General features: G+C 39.7%; 1 protein-coding gene across 4 annotated transcripts; it reads left to right on the forward strand.

Moving 5' to 3' along the window:
- Nucleotides 1-623: 623 nt before the first annotated feature.
- On the forward strand, nt 624-5,827 carry LOC143856932 (short-chain dehydrogenase reductase 3b-like). 4 transcript variants are annotated; one of them, XM_077367215.1, is made up of 3 exons: nt 624-1,426; nt 4,207-4,328; nt 4,769-5,827. In XM_077367215.1, the coding sequence occupies exons 1-3, from the start codon at nt 1,401-1,403 to the stop codon at nt 5,263-5,265; spliced, it is 645 nt and encodes a 214-aa protein (XP_077223330.1). In that variant the 5' UTR covers nt 624-1,400; the 3' UTR covers nt 5,266-5,827. The 4 variants fall into 4 exon arrangements, with proteins under 4 accessions (XP_077223330.1, XP_077223331.1, XP_077223328.1 ...); XM_077367216.1 differs by having other exon boundaries at nt 4,772-5,827; XM_077367213.1 differs by having other exon boundaries at nt 625-1,426; nt 4,207-4,469.
- Nucleotides 5,828-18,287: the final 12,460 nt, after the last annotated feature.

The raw sequence follows: 18,287 nt of genomic DNA on the forward strand, positions 1-18,287 counted from the left end.
TCCATAGGATGATCCAAACCGTCCATTTGATGGGCCACTAAATCAGTCGTGCTGTGAAAATCATTTCCATAGGATAATCCAAACCCTCCGATCTATAGAGGCTTTTTAATAGTTTTTCTTTTGTTATCGTTTAATTTCCTTAGAAAAACAGCAGTAGTGATTAGACCTGGCAAACGGGTGGGTCGGGCCGGGTCAACCCGCGGGTGATGCGGGTGCGGGTCACATGGGTCGGGTCAGGAGATGACTCGCATTTTTGCGGGTCAGAATTTTGGTGACCCGCGCGGCCCACGGGTGGGCCGGGTCAACCCGCAAATTCAAACCGTTGTTTAATTTGGAAAATGTTATCACTGGTTGTTGTACATTGACAATGACAACGTCTGACGAGAAATCATTTCTGAATGTATAAAAATCTAACCCGTCGCATCAATTAATATATAGATATACTTTTTTAAAGATATGGGAAGAGGCAATGAATCTTCTCTTCTTTTTCAATATTTAAGTAAATATTAACCCTACCACATCATCTAATGGATAAGAACAGTTACGTGCCCTTCTCCGCCACCTACACGTGCCAGTTTTCAAATGCTAGACATGAAAGTATGAAACACCTTTTGTCTTTTACTTTTGTCTAAAATACGCGATCCATAATCATCTTTTGCTCCATGGGCGCCGAGAAGAAACCCATCCGGAGAAGAAGCTAAAGGCGGAGGAGAAGTCCAAAGGCGGATTAAGAAGCGGTGGAGCCACCGGAGATAAGATAAGTAGAAGAACGTGGTGTGAAAAAGGGGATCTAAAGATTTGCTAGCGTCATCTTTTCCTCCTCAAAATGTCTTCTGCGAAGGACGCTAGCAAATCCCACTACGAGCGGGTGCCCGCGGGTTGACCTGACCCGACCCGTGTTTTTGCAGGTGGGTCGGGTCGACCCGCGGGCACGGGTCGCTTTTGCCAGGTCTAGTAGTGATGCAGGGCATGGACCCCACCTCAACATGTAAGGTGATGATCAGGTCTGTGAATCTTTTTTCCTTTGTTTTTTATAGGTAAGCTGGGATCGAACCCCCCAACCTCAAGGTGAAAAGACCATATAGTCTTTACCAATTGAGCTAGAGGCCAACCACTAGGTCTGCGAATCTTGTCCACCGTCAGATTGAAAACAGATGCCTAGGATTATGATCTACTGCTATCCAAAAAAATAGTATTTTTACTCCGTGGACTGAGAATCTAATCATAGACTATTCGGTGGCTGAGATGTCCTAAGCCCGAGTCTATTTATTGCCTGTTTACCAAGGAATTGAAACCATCTCTCTCTCTCTCTCTCTCTCTCTCTCTCTCTCTCTCTCTGAGTTAAAGAAGTAGATAGATAGAAGAAGAGATCCTTTCCGGAGCAAAACCAAAGGGAAATAATGTCAGGAGCCACTTGCCAAAGGAGGTAGAGTTCAGTTAAGATCTAATGTAGGGAAATGATATATTCGGCCTCTTTGTTTTTACTTGGGACAGCCACCTCTAGTGTAAAAGAGTAGTCATAAATACACTAGAGTGGTATGTCCCAAGTAAAAACAAGGCAAATATATTACTTCCATTTACTGTGAGTATTATCAAATAAGACTCTGTTTCAGCTCCACTAAGTGTGTTGCCTGAAAATCTGCCTTTAAAATTTTTTATTATTTATTTTATTTATTATTATTAGGGAAAAGTGAGCGTACTCAGTTGATCGGTTGGCTAAAAACAGTGGGGGCCCACATTTTTTGGGTGATCCAAACCATTCATTTGAAAGGTCCTTACCTAGATAAGGTGCCCACAAAAAAAAGCCCCATAGGATTATCCTAACTTATCCAACAGTGGAGGGAAAAATGGGCAGATTTGTGGACATACTGTCTGTCCATTTTTCCCCATTTTTTCCTCTACATTTGGATGGTTTAGGATGATCCTATGGATTTGATTTTTTGAGGACACCCTATGTAAGTAAGGGCCTTTCAAATGAATGGTTTGGATCACTAAAAAAATGTGGGCCCCCACTGTTTTTAGCCAACCGAGTAGATAAGCTTATCTACTCAACTGAGTACACTCACTTTTCCGTTATTATTATTATTATTATTATTATTATTATTATTATTAGATAAAAAAACACTATTTTCCGACAACGAACTTAGTCGCGAAGGGGCTGAAACAGATTCATCAAATAATGGAAATAATGGCAATAATAGTTTAAGGGGTAATTTGTATACCACCAAAATTGATGCTTATTTTGCAAATGAGAAATTATATTTCCACCTCTTTTCTAGCATTTCCACCTCTAGTTTTTATCATAAATAGCGGTGCAACTTGAGTCAGTCTCAACTCGAATCTGACAGGTTCAACCTGATTTTGGCTCGGGTTGGCTTGGGTTGGTGTTAGAATAAGTGAGATCTCATAAGATCTCATTGGTGGATTGTGTGGAGATCTCACCGTTGAATCATCTTATTATACTAGGCAAGTTGGCTAGTAGAGGTAACCTAGGTAGATTAGGAAACTAGATTTGATTAGTAATTAGGTTAGAATATTCTACACATATCTCCTTCCATAGTTATCTTGATTTACTTCTATGTTTATGATGTAAGTGCTCTATATAAGCACACCTTGAGATTATTGTAAAACATCCAAGAATTAGTGAAATCTCCTAAATTTATCAGTTAGGTTGGGCAAAAGCCTCCCAACCCGATTTAATTTCGAGTTGGGTTAGGGTTGAGGCCTTGGGCAACCCAACCCGAACCTAACCTTCGTCCTCTAATTTTATAGTGATTTTTTAGGGTTATGATTTATTTTTATTTTTTTGGATTTTCATGTTTGGACTGACCCAATCCAATCGAGCGTCGGGTCAAAATGGTCAACCCAAACCAGAACCCAACCCGATTGGGAAAACATGTTAGATGGATTGGGTTAGGGTTGAGAGATTTAGCTACAGGCAGGATGGGTTAGGGTTGACCATCTCAACCTAGTGCTCGGGTTGGGTTGGGATGGTGTTTAGGGAATGCTTCCTTGGGTTGGGCTAGGGTTGGCCTCAACCAGACCCGAATTGTTGCATTCTCACCTATTTCTCTTGGCCTCTTTATTCATTTTCAGGAAAAGAAATAAGAAGAATGGAGATGCAGATAAAGAGGATGAAAATATCATTTCCATTAGCAAAAAGGATTACTTTAAGTTAATTTTAGTTGCTAAAGAAACTAAGGTTACTTTGGAAACCTTTGAGTAAGATAGACATAAGAATATTATAAGGGATTTACATGAATGGGCTGTTGCTTTCACACCATATGGGAAATGTTATTACCGTCTCATTTTCCCACTTTGTTTTGTCTTTTCCTGAAAATGACCATTTTTTGGAAAGTAAAACACTTCTGAAACGGGATTCAGTATATAAAAGAATGACAACTGTCAGTTTGAGAGATGATTTAGCGATTTTCCAAGTGATTTTGGGCATTTCTTGAGTTTCGAGCTCGCTTCATTCTTCCTTGCACATGTGTCACTACAATAGATAACGTTTTTTTCTTCAACAAGGAATCCTGTTTCCCTGGCAACCCTCATTTGGAAAAGAACAATCATACCAAAAGATGTAAATGTAATAGTGAAGTTATTTTTAGGGAATTTGCTTGGGATCATCGCAGAAGGCGTTTCGCAGTGTGGCTGTTGCATATTACAAAAACAACTTTTACAACCATATACAATGATACCCAAAGCGTATTTCTAATCATACAATGGAAAAAACAAAAGCCCAAAATAGAGCATTCAAAGCCCTTCACAAATTTAAACAAAACAATCCATATTCCTTAGACAAAAACTAAAATCAAGAGGCAGAAATATACGATATTGTAGAAACAAACAATGAGAATTTGTCATGTGTACAAAAATTCACCTTTTGTGATTTTCCTAAGCTAACGGAGTGTTTGTACGTCACTTGCAATGTGGTGGCAACAACTCATTTGTTCGGCCTCATTTTAGGTTGTAAAACTGGTTTCCCTACCATTACTGTTTCCAAATAGCTGTCCAAAGCTAATTAAAAAAGAAAAGACAGGCTGACTCTTTGCAATTATTAAAACATGGTAGCCAACATGGAAGCCATGATTACTAACAATTCCACCACAATCGATCCACATGTTGATCAATTAACGCCGTCGGATCAACGACCACATCTTATCATGATATTAATTAGAATTATGCATACAATTTTTTTTTCAGGTTGGAGGGAAAGGTGGCAATTGTCACCGGGGGCGCAAGCGGCATTGGGGAGACAACATCACGACTCTTTGCAGACCGCGGTGCACTTGCGGTGGTAATTGCAGACATCCAAGTGGAACAAGGTGAGCGGGTGGCCGCATCCATAGGCCATGGCCGGTGCACCTTCATGCACTGCGATGTCACAAACGAAGATCAGGTCAAGTCTGTGGTGGACTCCACTGTCCAAAAATACGGTCACCTAGACATAATGTTTAGCAACGCAGGTGTAGTATAAATGTTAAATAACACCAACTCTAACCACTTAAGCTGTTCTAGTAATTTGTTGTTTGACTTGGTATTAGAGCCATTGCCTCCCGGCAAGTCCTGGGTTCGAAACCCAACAACTCCTTAATATTAAAAATTCACTTTTATTGTCAACCCAAAAGAGGGGCAACATGCGTCATGTGCAAGGCCAACTAAAAAAAAGAGAGGTCAGACATGAGGGGAAGTGATGAAGTTTAAATGATTAAATAACACAAAATCTAAACAGCTTAAGCTTCTGGAGTAATTGGTTGTTTGACAGCAGGTGTAGTCAATCGCAACCAAGGCATCCTCGACTTGGACCTCCATGCCCTGGACGACCTCTTTGCTGTCAATGTAAGGGGCATGGCTGTGTGTGTAAAGCACGCAGGGCGAGTTATGGTGGACGGGGGCGTGAAGGGGAGCATAGTGTGCACAGGGAGTGCGGCGGCTAGTGTGGGGGGCGAGACCCACATAGACTACATCATGTCAAAGCATGCGGTGTTGGGGTTGGTTCGATCCGCATGTCGGGGGCTCGGGAAGTATGGGATAAGGGTGAATTGTGTGTCGCCTTCCGCGTTAGTGACCCCGATGATGTGCAACTTGCTTGAGCTTGACGAGGAGGGGGTGGAGAATGCTTACTCTCATCGCAGTAGCTTGGAGGGGAGGGTTTTGAAGGCTTCCAATGTGGCTGATGCAGTATTATTTTTGGCTTCTGATGAGTCAGCGTTTGTGAGTGGGCATAACTTGGCGGTGGATGGTGGGTATCTTAATCGTTAGGTGAATGTATTTTCAGTTTGTAAGCTGATAATTTGGCTTAATATTCCATGGAGTGTGGTTTGTGAGCGGGCATAACTTGGCGGAGGATCGATGGATGGGTTTCTTAATCGTAGGTGAATGTATTTTCAGTTCGTAAGCTGATAATTTGGCTTAGTATTCCATGGAGTTTGCTTTGTGAAATAAAGTCAGAGGCACCCTAAAGTTGCCGTTTGTGTGATATGGGCACACAATATCCACGAAAAAAGAGCCAAAAAAATGAGACTGTTAGGAAGCCTAACAGTTGTTTTGTGGGCCTGAGTAATGTGATCGAATCTAATTGTCGTTGATAACACTTCGAATGGATGACCCTGGTCCGTAGACATATCAAGCTTGTTTAGGATTCGGCCACTGAAACTAAATATTCGATATTTTTTGTTCTTTATCTTATCTTATGCACTTGATGTTCGATTCTGCTTGGGACCAGGATCATGTAGGCTTCCTCATGATGTTAATGGTCTTGATTACACATACACGTTCATGTATGGGGCCCAAAAATTAATTGATATTAAGTTTTATTCTTTAACCCTTTCCCGGCAATGCTTTTGCACCTTTTTCGTTGTGGAGAATGAATGATGTTAGCATACACTGGGATTGCTCTACCCTCTAGAAATCTGTAATCTCAAGCGGCTAAAACCACTGAATTTGGGAAGTGAAGCATAGTTGCTCTAAGCTATTCTCTCCTTCCTGTTTCGTCTACTCTAATAAGTGGATAATGAGAAGCGTTTAAGAAACGTCCCAAATGTCTGCCTAGTCATTCACTACGAACAATTCAGGTTGCATCCCACAACCTTACTCTTGAGTTTCATTCTAAAATTAGTAATCATATTGCATGATTTTTTAACTGCTATTGGCAAAATAATCGCATTGGATGAACTCACGTGCGAAAATCATTTTTTCAGTTGAACAATATTTGGTTTTGCAACAAAAATGGATTCTGGAATTTATTTCGGGGGGATATATGTAAATAATAATTCGAATCTTGGTTGTATGTCCAACATAATGAAGTATAATATTTGCTAAAATGTTTTATATTATGGTAACCTCAAAAATAAGCCTGTAACTTCTTGCCTCTCAGAGCTCGAAAATCTTTCTTTGCCTCCATATACCAATGCAAGATTCAACAACAAAGTACAAAAAGGAGATCTGTCGAAGTATAAATGATTAAATAACTCCAACTCTAACAACTTAAGCTTTTGGAGTTATTGCTTGTTTCACATGGTATCAGATCTATTGCCTCACCCCAGGTCCCAGGTTCAAAACCCAACCATTCCTTGATATTAAAAATCCACATGTATACACAAGATCTCAGTACACTTTTTGTTTCCACGATTTAGAGGGAAATGACTTGGTTATGGCTTATATAGATGAATGCCGTTATAGATAGTGCTTTTTTCATGTGTGCAATCATGCAATAGGAAAGTAGGAAATTTTGAAGAAAAAAAAAACATTTCCAAATAAAATTCCTGCAATCCAAAGAGAGCCTAAGTACTTTTTCTCTCTCTTTTTTCCTCTTTATTTTGCATTAGGAGACGAAACCTGGTAGGGCACATGAAGGCCAGAACCAGAGTCTTCTTTGATTCAGACAGAGGGGCACCCTCTACCACTTGAACATGGAGAGATGGAGAGTACCAAGTACCCTCATTATTTGATCAATAATATTTTGGGCATTGAACATGAATTATTAGTCATTTTCACTTGAAGACTAATATTTTTACGCTAGACCGTGGAAATTGTGATGTTGTTCACATTGGGGTTGTTCACAGTGGGAACTGAAATCCTTTGAAAAGTTGTTTCTGGGATTAGCTATCATGTTTGGATAATTTTATCTTGAAATTATCTTATCTGGCATTAGATAATTTTATTTTGAAATATTTTTTCTTAAATCAAAGGTTACGGTAAACAGTGTTATATAATATTAAGTATATTATATTACTAATAATGCATTTTATATTATAAACTATGTTATATTAAAATAGTGTATTTGAAGGGAAAGTCAAAGTTTTGAGACTTGTGCAAGTTCCCTCCATTAATTTGAAGGGAAAAATCAAAGTCTTGAGAGTTGTGCAAGTTCCCTCCATCTTTTTCATTTTGGAATCTTTTCAATTGTTTTGGTGGCAATTATTTGAAATTGTTGAATTCCACATGGAGATTTGGGAGTTAAACACCTTCACTCCTTCATCTATAAATAGGAGATGGTTTCACTCATCTCATTCAAGTTCTTTGGAGCTCTTTCTCTTTGAGAAAGCACCATGAAAGAACTTCAAGTAATAATATATATATATATATATATATATATATATATATATATATATATATATAGAAGAAGAAGAAGAAATATAAAGATAGTTAGGCCTAACTGTCATTTAAACAAAAGAGTTTAAATTTTAAATGCCGAAACAGTTTTCTGTTAAACGACTATATTTGAAGAGCTGCGCCTCTTCTCTAGAGAGTGCAAGTCTCTTCGGAATAGGGTGTTCTTTGCACCGATTCCGAGTCTCTTCGCAAAGGTGTCTTTGCACCTATTCGAAATCTTTAAAAAGAACTGGATTCGAGTTTATTAATAATCTTCTTCTTCTGGAATTTCTTCTGTCTTTCATACTAGTTTTAAAAGTTTTTCTGAGTGGGTTCTGATTCGTGAGAATACAAGAAGTGCAGTCTTGTTAAAATTCTCAGTGTTGGGCATTGTATCCTGGAGATAGAATTTCAAGAGTCCATCTGCATCTATACGTGGGAAATTACTATCTTAAAGATAGCTTCCTGGATTCTGAGTCTCTTCGGAAGGGTGTCTTTGCACCTATTCGAAGTCTTTAAAAAAGACTCGATTCGAGTTTATTAATAATCTTCTTCTTCTGAAATTTCTTCTGTCTTTCATACTAGTTTTAAAAGTTTTTCTGAGTGGGTTCTGATTCATGAGAATACAAGAAGTGCAGTCTTGTTAAAATTCTCAGTGTTGGGCATTGTATCATGGAGATAGAATTTCAAGAGTCGAGTCCATCTGCATCTATACGTGGGAATTACTATCTTAAAGATAGCTTCTTGGAAGTGCCTTGTCCAATTATTTATACTATTATGTTTTCTGCATTCTATTCTTATTATTTTCTACAACAATTTTAAGATAGTAATTATTCTGAGATGGATCCTGCAATTGTCAAAACGCAAGTTCAGAATGTGGAAAGGCTTGAGCAATTCAATGGTCTGAATTACAAACGTTGGAGTTTGAAGATTTTCTATCAACTTACGATTGCAAAGGTTGCCTATGTACTGAGCACGGCATATCCGCACAATCAGTTAGGAGAAAGTACCAGCGAACTTAATGATGGGCAAAAGAAATGACTGGAAGATGATTATATCGGTCGATTCACCATTCTGCGGGCTATGACGAATTCGCTCTTCAACGTATTTCACAAGTATTCTATGTTAATGAAGATGCTGGAAATAAATCTTTCCTTGTTAACAAATAAGTTGAGTTCAAAATGGTTGATTCCAAACATATTATTGATCAAGTTAATAAACTCAATGATATTGCAACTGAATGTGCTGATGCCGGTGAACCAATTTCAGAAACTTTTCAAGTCTCAACTATTATTGGTAAATTACCTTCTTCTTGGAAGTATTACCAAAAACGTTTAAAACACAAGAGAAAATCTCTGAATTTGGATAAATTGGTTCAACACATTCAGATTGAGAATGAGGCTCGCAATAGAGAAATATCTATTGATCAAGGAAAGAAAGATAAAGTTCTTAATGCTGAAGTTCCTGAATCTTCATCCTTTAAACCCCAACCCAAGTTTCAGAAAAATGGTGGCTCTTCAAATAAGAGAAAGAGAGGAAGAGACAACAAGAAAAATAAGAATAAGATAGGTCCCTATTTTGTATGTGGAAAGATGGGTCACTTGGCTAAAGTTTGTCGCCATTGCAACTGGCAGAAATTTGTTGAAACAAATGTGGTGACCGAAGATGTGTAGACACCCTCATTTTGCTACACTTTAACCAACAATAACCTAATATATTGATCCGTGGAATTTCATTGGTAAAATATGCATCCTCAAATTTTCTGAAAACCAAAATAATAAAGAGATGTACCTGGTGAAACGATTAGATCCGAAAAATTGAAAAAATGCCCTGATTGGTGACTTAGAGTGTTAAATCCATGCAAGAGTCCCTCTATCATGGATTTATATGTTTTAAGGCATTAATATCTCAATCTGACTTTACAGATCATCAATCGGGACAAAATAAGCTAGGGTCACCTCACAGCCCGGACCCTGATTCCATTATGAGACCCTATTTCCGTAAATCGTCAGATCGAGGGCTGATTTTCAACATAGGTGTCTTTCTTTACTAAGAATTTGTGATCATTTATTCAAATTAATATCAATCAAGGTCGATCTCAAATTTGGATTAAACATTGGGTCACTTTTATTAAGCAAAAATCCAGTGAAAAGTTACGGATCAAGGTAGGACGAATGAGATCCGTCGAAATTATCCCATTAAATCATCGATAACAAAACATTTTAATATCTTAATTGGCTTTGATATCTTGGTTTAAAGGGTTTAATCGTTGATCCAAGATTGATCGAGTCGGTTGGTTCGTTTGGATCACCGATTTGCCCAATCTCTGGAAAAGCGATTTGCCGATTGAGATCGATGGCTCTCATTGGTCGAAAATTTCAAAATCAGTATTTGTATGGCAATATTAGGCTTAAATGAAATAGAAAAAATCAGGGATTCCAAAGGCGAAAGAATTATCGGAATCGGATGCCAACATCTCCGGAAAACAATATTTTTTCGTTTTCAAGAGAGTTCTCCCTCCTCACCCTACCTGGCAAGGTGCCAATGCCAATAGGTTATCCGAAATGGGGATCTACAATAGACTCATTCGGAATTAGAGTCTATAAGCAAAGCACAGCCGAGCCGCCCTCCCTCCTGCTAATCCGGCCATTTCCGAACCTGTCTTTCCCACCCCATTCAATTCAATAGAGGACTTCTCCATAACCACCTTGGCATCCTCTGAGTCGGGAAAGCTCTTTCGTCGAGTGCACGATCATGACAGGTCTCTCCTCTCACCACACGTTCTCCTCCCCTTTTGTTTAAAATTTTTGAAATAAGTTCGGGTTAATTTTACAACTTTGGAAAAGATACATGTATAGCAAGATTTTTGGTTAAAAGATTCACTTGAGGTTGAAAAGGACACATGTCCCCATTTAATTGGAATGATTTGTTGCATTGAGACTAACTTAGACGTTTTATATTGTTGCCCAAATCATCCCCAATGTATAAAAGGTAGTGAGGGACACATGCCACCTTTTCTTTTCCACCTTTAAATCTTCCCAAATCAAAACTTGCTGATTTTTCTCCAAGAATACACGTTTGGGATTATGCAAAAAGGATATTGCCAAATTTCCCAAGATTCCTCCTACCCACTTGCTTTTCTCTTTCTCACCCTAAAGTTGCTAATGTTCTCATATCTTTCATATTTTGGGCAACATGTTTCCATCAAAGACTTTCCCAAGATAAGTGCCGTCATCCTAACCATCCAAAACCTCCTAATTATTCCAAATCCAATCACAACCCTACACCTTTTCCCAAACACATTGGTAATTTTTGCCATCCCATTCTCCTATAAATACCCTCTCATCCCACCATCCCAAAAACAACTCAAGAACCCCTCTCTTAGAAAATTCGTCCCTCTCCCTCATCTCTTCAAGGGTTCGGCCATCCTTGCCGGATCGGGTGATTTTATACGTTGGGTGGTAGATATATATCAAAAGCGGTCATTATCAAGCAAGGAATCATCTTCAAGGAATTAACATCAAAGAAAAATCAAACACAAAGTGGGTCTTCAAAGAGGTAGGCATTTATTTAAATTCTATGTAGGGTCTGTTTTCATGCATATCTTTTATTTTAAAAGAAAAACCATGTTAGGGAGCATCTAGGATTAATCTTTAATCATATTCTTTTTTATGGTAGACTTTGAAGTTATGCATGTTTCCCTCTTCTCTTAACCCATCTTTTCTTCATTTTTATTTTTCCCTAATGGTCAACATCTATTCCCTCTCAATCCTAGCCCCAACAGCTTACCCAACCCAACAGACCCCATGCTTAGCCAACTAAACCCAACTCAACCCATTTCAACCGGACCTATTTTCCACCCTTACCCAGCCCAACAGACCCCATGCTTAGCCAACTAAACCCAACTCAACCCATTTCAACCGGACCAATTTTCCACCCTTACCCAACCCAACAGCACCCATGCAGCCACCTACACCATGGAGTTTACTCTCACACATTTCACCCATAGCCATCACATTACCTATGGCCATCAGCCCTTTTATCCCATGACCCATGTCCCATAGTTCCAATCAGTCACAAATTTATACCCCACAACACCCATGTCATGACTTCATAACCATTGCCAACCTTTATAACCCACCTACCCTCATCCTCACATCCACCGACCATCCCATAACCCATCCCTATCAACAGACTTCAGCCCATTCATTTAACTTAAACCCTTAAACCGGTTCAACCCCAACTCGGACCCACAACCTGACCCCAACCCATTTCAGCCCCGAATCGGTTCAATCCAGCCCAACCCGGTTCAGCCTTAAACCCAACCCGGTTCAGCCCCAACTCAGACCCACAACCCGACTCCAACCCGGACCTACACCGAAAGCCGCATCCCAAACCCAAGTCGCAGGCCCAACCCCAAGCCACACGCCCAACCTAGTTCGCCTCACCCAAGCCTCAAGCCGCACCCCAATCCGCACTCAACCCGAACTACCCGATTTAGCCTAATCCAAGCTTACCCAAACCCAACCCGGTTCAGCCTCAACTCGGACCCACAACCCGACCCCAACCCGGTTCAGCCCCGAATCGGTTCAACCCAGCCCAACCCAGTTCAGCCTTAAACCCTTAAACCGGTTCAGCCCCAACTCCTAACCCATATCCGAACCACAAACCTATTGCGCCTAAACCTGTTGATAATACAGTGCAACCAATTTGATATGTACACATGCTATAATCGGTCCAAATTTCTTGTGTGTACAGTACATATACATGCAACCAATTCACAATGTATTGATCCCATTATATGTGCTGTTCACATGCATGCCACATATCCAATACAAGTGAATGTGTTACACTGTATGCATAATTTGGGCCCAAGTTTTAAATCCACATGGGTTCCACTTCAACCTGACACCAAAGCTAATATGGGTTCCGACCCAAAGTTCAAAGTCCCGATCCACGCGTGTCGTGCACATGTGTAGCCTATCTAAAATTGGTCCAAACCTGAGGTAACTCAGGTCGAACCCGCACCAAGCCTCGGTCTAACCCGCGTCTCAGCCCAACCCAAACCTGGACCCAAACACCTAGCCTTTTAATCCTTGCCCGTAGCATCAAAAGCCTACTCTGCCTAACCCAAATTCCCCTCACCTTACCAAGCCCCAATCCGAGCCCTACACAGACCATAATCCGAGCAAACCCCCAAGCCGCACCTAAACCCACCGCCAATTTGGCCTCGACCCAAACCCCTGGTCCATTCGGTCTTAACCTGCAACCCGTACCTAAACCGCAATTAGAGCTCAACCTGGTCCAAATCGGACCTAACTCTACTTGACCCAACCCAAGCCTAACCCGAGTCCAACTCGAACTCGCATCGTAACCCGAGTCCAACTCAAACCCGAGTCAACCTGATCCAACTCAACCCGAGTTGAACCCAAATCTAACCCGAGTTGACCCGCCCAATCAACCCTTCCTAATTGAGTTATCTCTTCTTTAACCCAACCGAGTTGCATCCTTATGTCCAAACCCATTAGCCAAAACTTCATCCCTTTTTTTATTGACTCATTGATGATTCCTCTGCAATTAGCTCCTTCGAGGCTCGTTCCCAATTCAAAAATTCTTTTCAAAAATCTCATTCCCGAACCTGATTCCCAATTCCCAATTCCCAATCCCAATCATGATCCAAACTCCAGTGGAACTACGTATGGCTTGATCCCCACGACGGGGTACGTAGGCAACTTGGCAAAACCAAGTTCAGCCGCACCTTTCTCCATCCTTCCTGTTCTCTCACACCCTTCTCCGTCTCTGCCACCCCTCTTTCTATCCCTTCTCCCATTCTCAAATCATTGATTGCATGTTTAGTTCTTTGGTCATTTTGCACGATTAGTTACTTTGCTTCCTATGTTTAGTTTCTTTGCATGTTTCATCATTTAAAAAATGTCATGTTAATTGTCTTTGGTAGAAATTGCATGTTTAGTTATTTTGTTTGAATTTGGAACTTTTTGGAATTTGAAAGCCTTAAAGAACCTAAGAACTTTCACCCAATTGGAAAATCACAATTCAAGATCAATTGTAAAAATGTTTTAGGTTCTAAACTTAGAGGTTGCATTTTAGGTTCCCCAATAGAATCTTAGAGCCCAAACTTCTCAAATATACTGAAAATGCAACTTAGGTCCATTGCATTAGATCTAGGTTCATATAGCATAGGTCATTTTAAGTCAAACCAATTAATCAAATTCAACTTAAACTAAATCTCATCAAATCTCATAAAATGTCAAGTAACTCATATAGGCATCTAAGCATTCTAGCTAGGCATTTAGGATCATCACTCCTGGCCCGCATGAGTCTAAACTGTGAACGGCTAAAAAAAAATTAGAATGCATCTAGGTTAATAAAGTTCACATTCATCCCCTTTGTTAAACCTAAATAATTAAAGCTTTCAAAAGTTAGGAAAGGTCGGTGCAGTACACTTCGTGCGGTACACCTTCCGACTTCGTAACCAGGTAACTTACCCAGAACTCAAAGCGTAGACCAAATTAACAGAGTTAATCATGGGTCCTAGATCCCTAATCTAGGTGGCGACTCTGGTCAGTTGCTTCTTTCGTGAAGTTAGGATTTTTATCCTAAATTTCTGGAAAAAGCAATCATATTCAAATCCAATGGACAAAGGTGCTATCATCATCGCAAAACACACCCTCGTGGGCCACCCCCCCTCGGGAAGGGATCCACAGATTGGCGACTCTGCTGGAGACAAATTACCTAACTTTATAACTTTTAAAAGCTTTAGTCATTTAAGTCGTAATTAAAGGGGATAAATGTGGAACAAAAAACAAAAAAATCAAAAATCCAAATAGTCAAAAAAATCCGAAAAAAAACTTAAAAAAAACTCAAAAATTCAAAAAAAGATTCAAAAAAAAAAAGGAGAAGAGAACCAGAAGATGTTGTGTGCTTACTTGTGTGAAAAGAAAATAACCTTGGTGTTACTTCATTAATGAACAAAAAGGAAAAAGTGAAAACAATAATGCATGTTCATGAAATGTAATCACCCAAAATGTTTAGAAGATTAATTAAAGGACTTGAGGGCATTAGATTCGAATCCCCAAATTGCACACACTTACATTACTTGCATTTACACCCTTGCATATCACATTCACACACATCCTATTTTAGGAACCCGGAATGTTATTTAGCATGGTTGACTGGGAGGTCATGACCCGGTGCCTCTGTGTTAGAGAAGCATTCCACTCTTAGCCTAGTACCTTTATGGTGTGTAAACGGATCTGTTGGTTCACGTACTGCTACTCTGGACACCGGTAGAGTATATTGAACACGAATTCGCGCTAAGGGAGCTCTTAGCCTTACCCCTAGATTACCCCACACATTCATGTAGATCGGACATGTGTACTTCACGCATGTGAGCCTAGACTAGGAAATCCTTTCCCATCTTTAGAATAGGTAGCCGATCTCTTGGGGCTACATCCGATGTCTTAGGAACACAAACAAAGTCATGAACCGATCACAATGGTTCCGCTAGATTAAGGGTTAGGAATTGCGCCCTCCAAGTAAAGCACAAACATAAAATGCCTTTGAGGTTGGGATAATAATCTCATTGTTCTTGGATCTAGGAAATCCCATCAATTCCTACCAATCATCTCCTCTTGATCAACAATTTTGCAAAATCATCACCCTCGTGGATCATGGGGTAATGCCATATTGCTTAGGGTTCCCTTTTGAGGTCTCATCTCCTAACCACAATTTAGGATTTCAGCTTCCTTTAGACTAAGGGCATCCTCGTCGAGTTCATCTTTAAAACCCCTAAAATGTCATTCCATTCAAACTAAGGGCATCCCCTTTTGAAGGTCATTCCTTACTAATTCATTGATTACATTCTTTCAAAAAGGAATATCTTTTGAATGAAAGATTCGTCAGTCTCAAATGTGTTTGCAAAATGAGTTATTCTAGCCAATGCATGTTTTCAACCAAGAACACCAGTGTATGTAAACTTGTAATCATTTCTTTGTTAGGAGTTCTTGTGTCAACCATTAATCACCTTCAAGCATCTTGGGTTCGAGTAGACTCTCGTCTGGTCAGAAAGTCATCTCCATCTCCAGTAGCCATGACAGAACCTACTGAGAATCTGCAACCCACTAACCTTGATGCGGTATTAGCCAATATCCTTCAGCAGATGAAAGAACTCAAAGAGGACAATCAGTTTCTGAAAACCCAATTTGTAGAAAAGTTTGGTCCATCCTCTTCCTCACCTTCAAAAGGAAAAGAACCTAAATATCCAGTTGCATCTGAGATTCAACCACAGCCTAAAATTACTCCTCTTCAGATTGAAGTTCCAGATTCAGAGCAGTACGCAGAGGAGAATTATAATCCAGTCACCACTCAAGGGGACAAGTCTCTGGCTGAAAATTTTGAACAATTGTCCAAGAAGGTCGACAATATCAAGATTCGTGAACCTGACACCTTTAACCCTGATAATCTTACTCTCTTTCCAGAAGTCCATCTTCTGGCTAATTTCCAAATGCCGGACTTTGACAAATACAATGGTGTAGGTTGTTCCACTTCTCACCTTCAGATGTTTATCATAATGTGTCAACCTCAAGGCCTAACTCCTGAGCAGATGGCTCAACTATTTCCAATCTCCTTGACGGGAATTGCAAGAAAATGGTTTCTAAGTCTAGAAAAAACCAAATACAAAAGATGGAAAGATATTGGAGAGCAGTTCATTAAGTAGTTTGGTTATGAGGATGGAACAGAGATTACCCGTCGTGACTTAGAAACTACAAAGCAGGATTCCAATGAGTCATTCATGACCTTTGTAAAGAGGTGGAGGAAGATGGCAGCACAGATGATGGATCGCCCGTCTGAGAGAGAACAAGTACAGATAGTTTTGAAGAACCTCTCCTCTCACATGTTACAGCATATGTCACTTCAGTTCTATCCAGATTTTGAACATTTTATTATAGCTGGCACCCAAATTGAAGATGCTATGGCATTGGGAATTTATAATAAGAATAGCTCGGGTTCAAAGGAAGTTAAGAGACAAACACCAGCCCAAATCAGTAATGTTTCTAGAACCACTCAGCCTCAGAAGGCTGTAGTGTTTGATTACAGTCAACAGGGTACCATGCCTCAGGAAAGGCCAAGAACAGAGTTTACTCCTATCCCAGTTCCACCATCAGCTGTGCTCAAACAATGTTTGGCCTCTGGCCACATTACCTTACCACCTATTAAGCCACCTCCCAACCCTCTTCCAAAGACATGGAGAGCGCAGGATCACTGCGATTATCATCAAGGACCAGGCCATATTACTGATCGATGCTTAAGCCTGAAGTTTGTAATCCAAAAGCTTATTGATAATGACCTACTCGTCTTTCCACCAAAGCCAAATGTAGTCAACAATCCCCTGCCAAACCATGATGTTCCACCTCCAGTCGATGTCAATGCCATATTTTTGGACAATCCCGAGTTTGATCATTCTACCTTAATTCATACATTTGATTCCCAACATCACCCCCATATCCTTAACTGGGTAGGAGTAGAAGATGAGGAGAAGAAGCACAGAAAGGCAGCCCTACCAGAATTGCAGTCAAAAGTTTATTTTGTTGAAAAATCAGAAGCTTGTTCAGATACTGTTCTTGTTGTGGATGATGTACCAGAAGCTGAAGTCCCACTTATTGCAGCTATCCAAGACAAAGGAAGTTTCGCTGAATCTCAGATCCAGACAGTTGCAACCGAAGAAGGTCTTTCCAACTAAAGTTTGTCGCCATTGCAACGGGCAGAAATTTGTTGAAACAAATGTGGTGACTGAAGATGACATGGTTGCAATGCTCATTGAGGTTCTCATGGTCAACATGGAAGAAAACTGGTGGGTTGATTCTGGTGCAACATGCCATGTGACTCCATTCAAATCTGCTTTTAAGAAGTATGATGAAATCAATGAAGACAAGATTGTTTTCATGGGAAATTTCTTCACAAGTGTTGTTGTTGGCAAAGGGACTGTGCAACTCCCTCTTACATCTGGGAAAGTGTTAACTCTTCAAGATGTTTATCACATTCCCAGTCTTAGGAAGAGTCTTGTATATGTTAAGAAACTTGATGATCATGGGTTTAAAGTTGTGTTTGACTCCCAAAAAGTGATCATAAGTAAGAAATGATCATTTGTTGGGAAAGGCTATGCTAAGGACAATATGTACTTGCTTAATATCAATAAGAATGCTTCTATTTCTGCTTATATGATTGATGCAAATGATATGACATATATCTAGCATTATAGATTAGGACATATTGGTAGTAATGCTTTAAATCGTATGGATTCACATGATTTGATTTCTAAATCTAGTTCTGTTTTAACTACTAAAACCTGTGAATGTTGTGCACAAGCTAGAATTGCTAAAGTACCTTTTAAATCTGTCACTAGATCTACATCTTTGTTAGAACTTATTCATACAGATTTATGTGATAATAAAGAAAAATTAACTAGATGAGGCAAATGTTATTTTATAATTTTAATAGACGACTTTTCTAAATATGCATATGTGTATCTACTAAGGACTAAAGATGAAGCATTTGATAAATTTAAAATCTTTAAAGAGGAGATTGAAAATAAAATCGGAAAGAAAATTAAAAGGATTAGACCAGATAGGGGTGGTGAACTTCTCGCTAATGAATTTGTATCCTTTTGTGAA

This window comes from Tasmannia lanceolata, unplaced genomic scaffold, assembly GCF_043159265.1.
Source record: "Tasmannia lanceolata isolate RefF3 unplaced genomic scaffold, GAP_Taslan_0.1 ptg000024l, whole genome shotgun sequence".
Classification (NCBI taxonomy): domain Eukaryota; kingdom Viridiplantae; phylum Streptophyta; class Magnoliopsida; order Canellales; family Winteraceae; genus Tasmannia; species Tasmannia lanceolata.

What these genes read in the sequence shown, in the direction of transcription:
- LOC143856932 (XM_077367213.1), top strand. Translation starts at nt 1,401, where the DNA reads ATGTCAGGAGCCACTTGCCAAAGGAG. An exon ending in GGAGCCACTTGCCAAAGGAG is followed by an intron (nt 1,427 to 4,206) that starts GTAGAGTTCAGT and finishes TTTTTTTTTCAG; the next exon opens with GTTGGAGGGAAAGGTGGCAA. An exon ending in CATAATGTTTAGCAACGCAG is followed by an intron (nt 4,470 to 4,768) that starts GTGTAGTATAAA and finishes GTTGTTTGACAG; the next exon opens with CAGGTGTAGTCAATCGCAAC.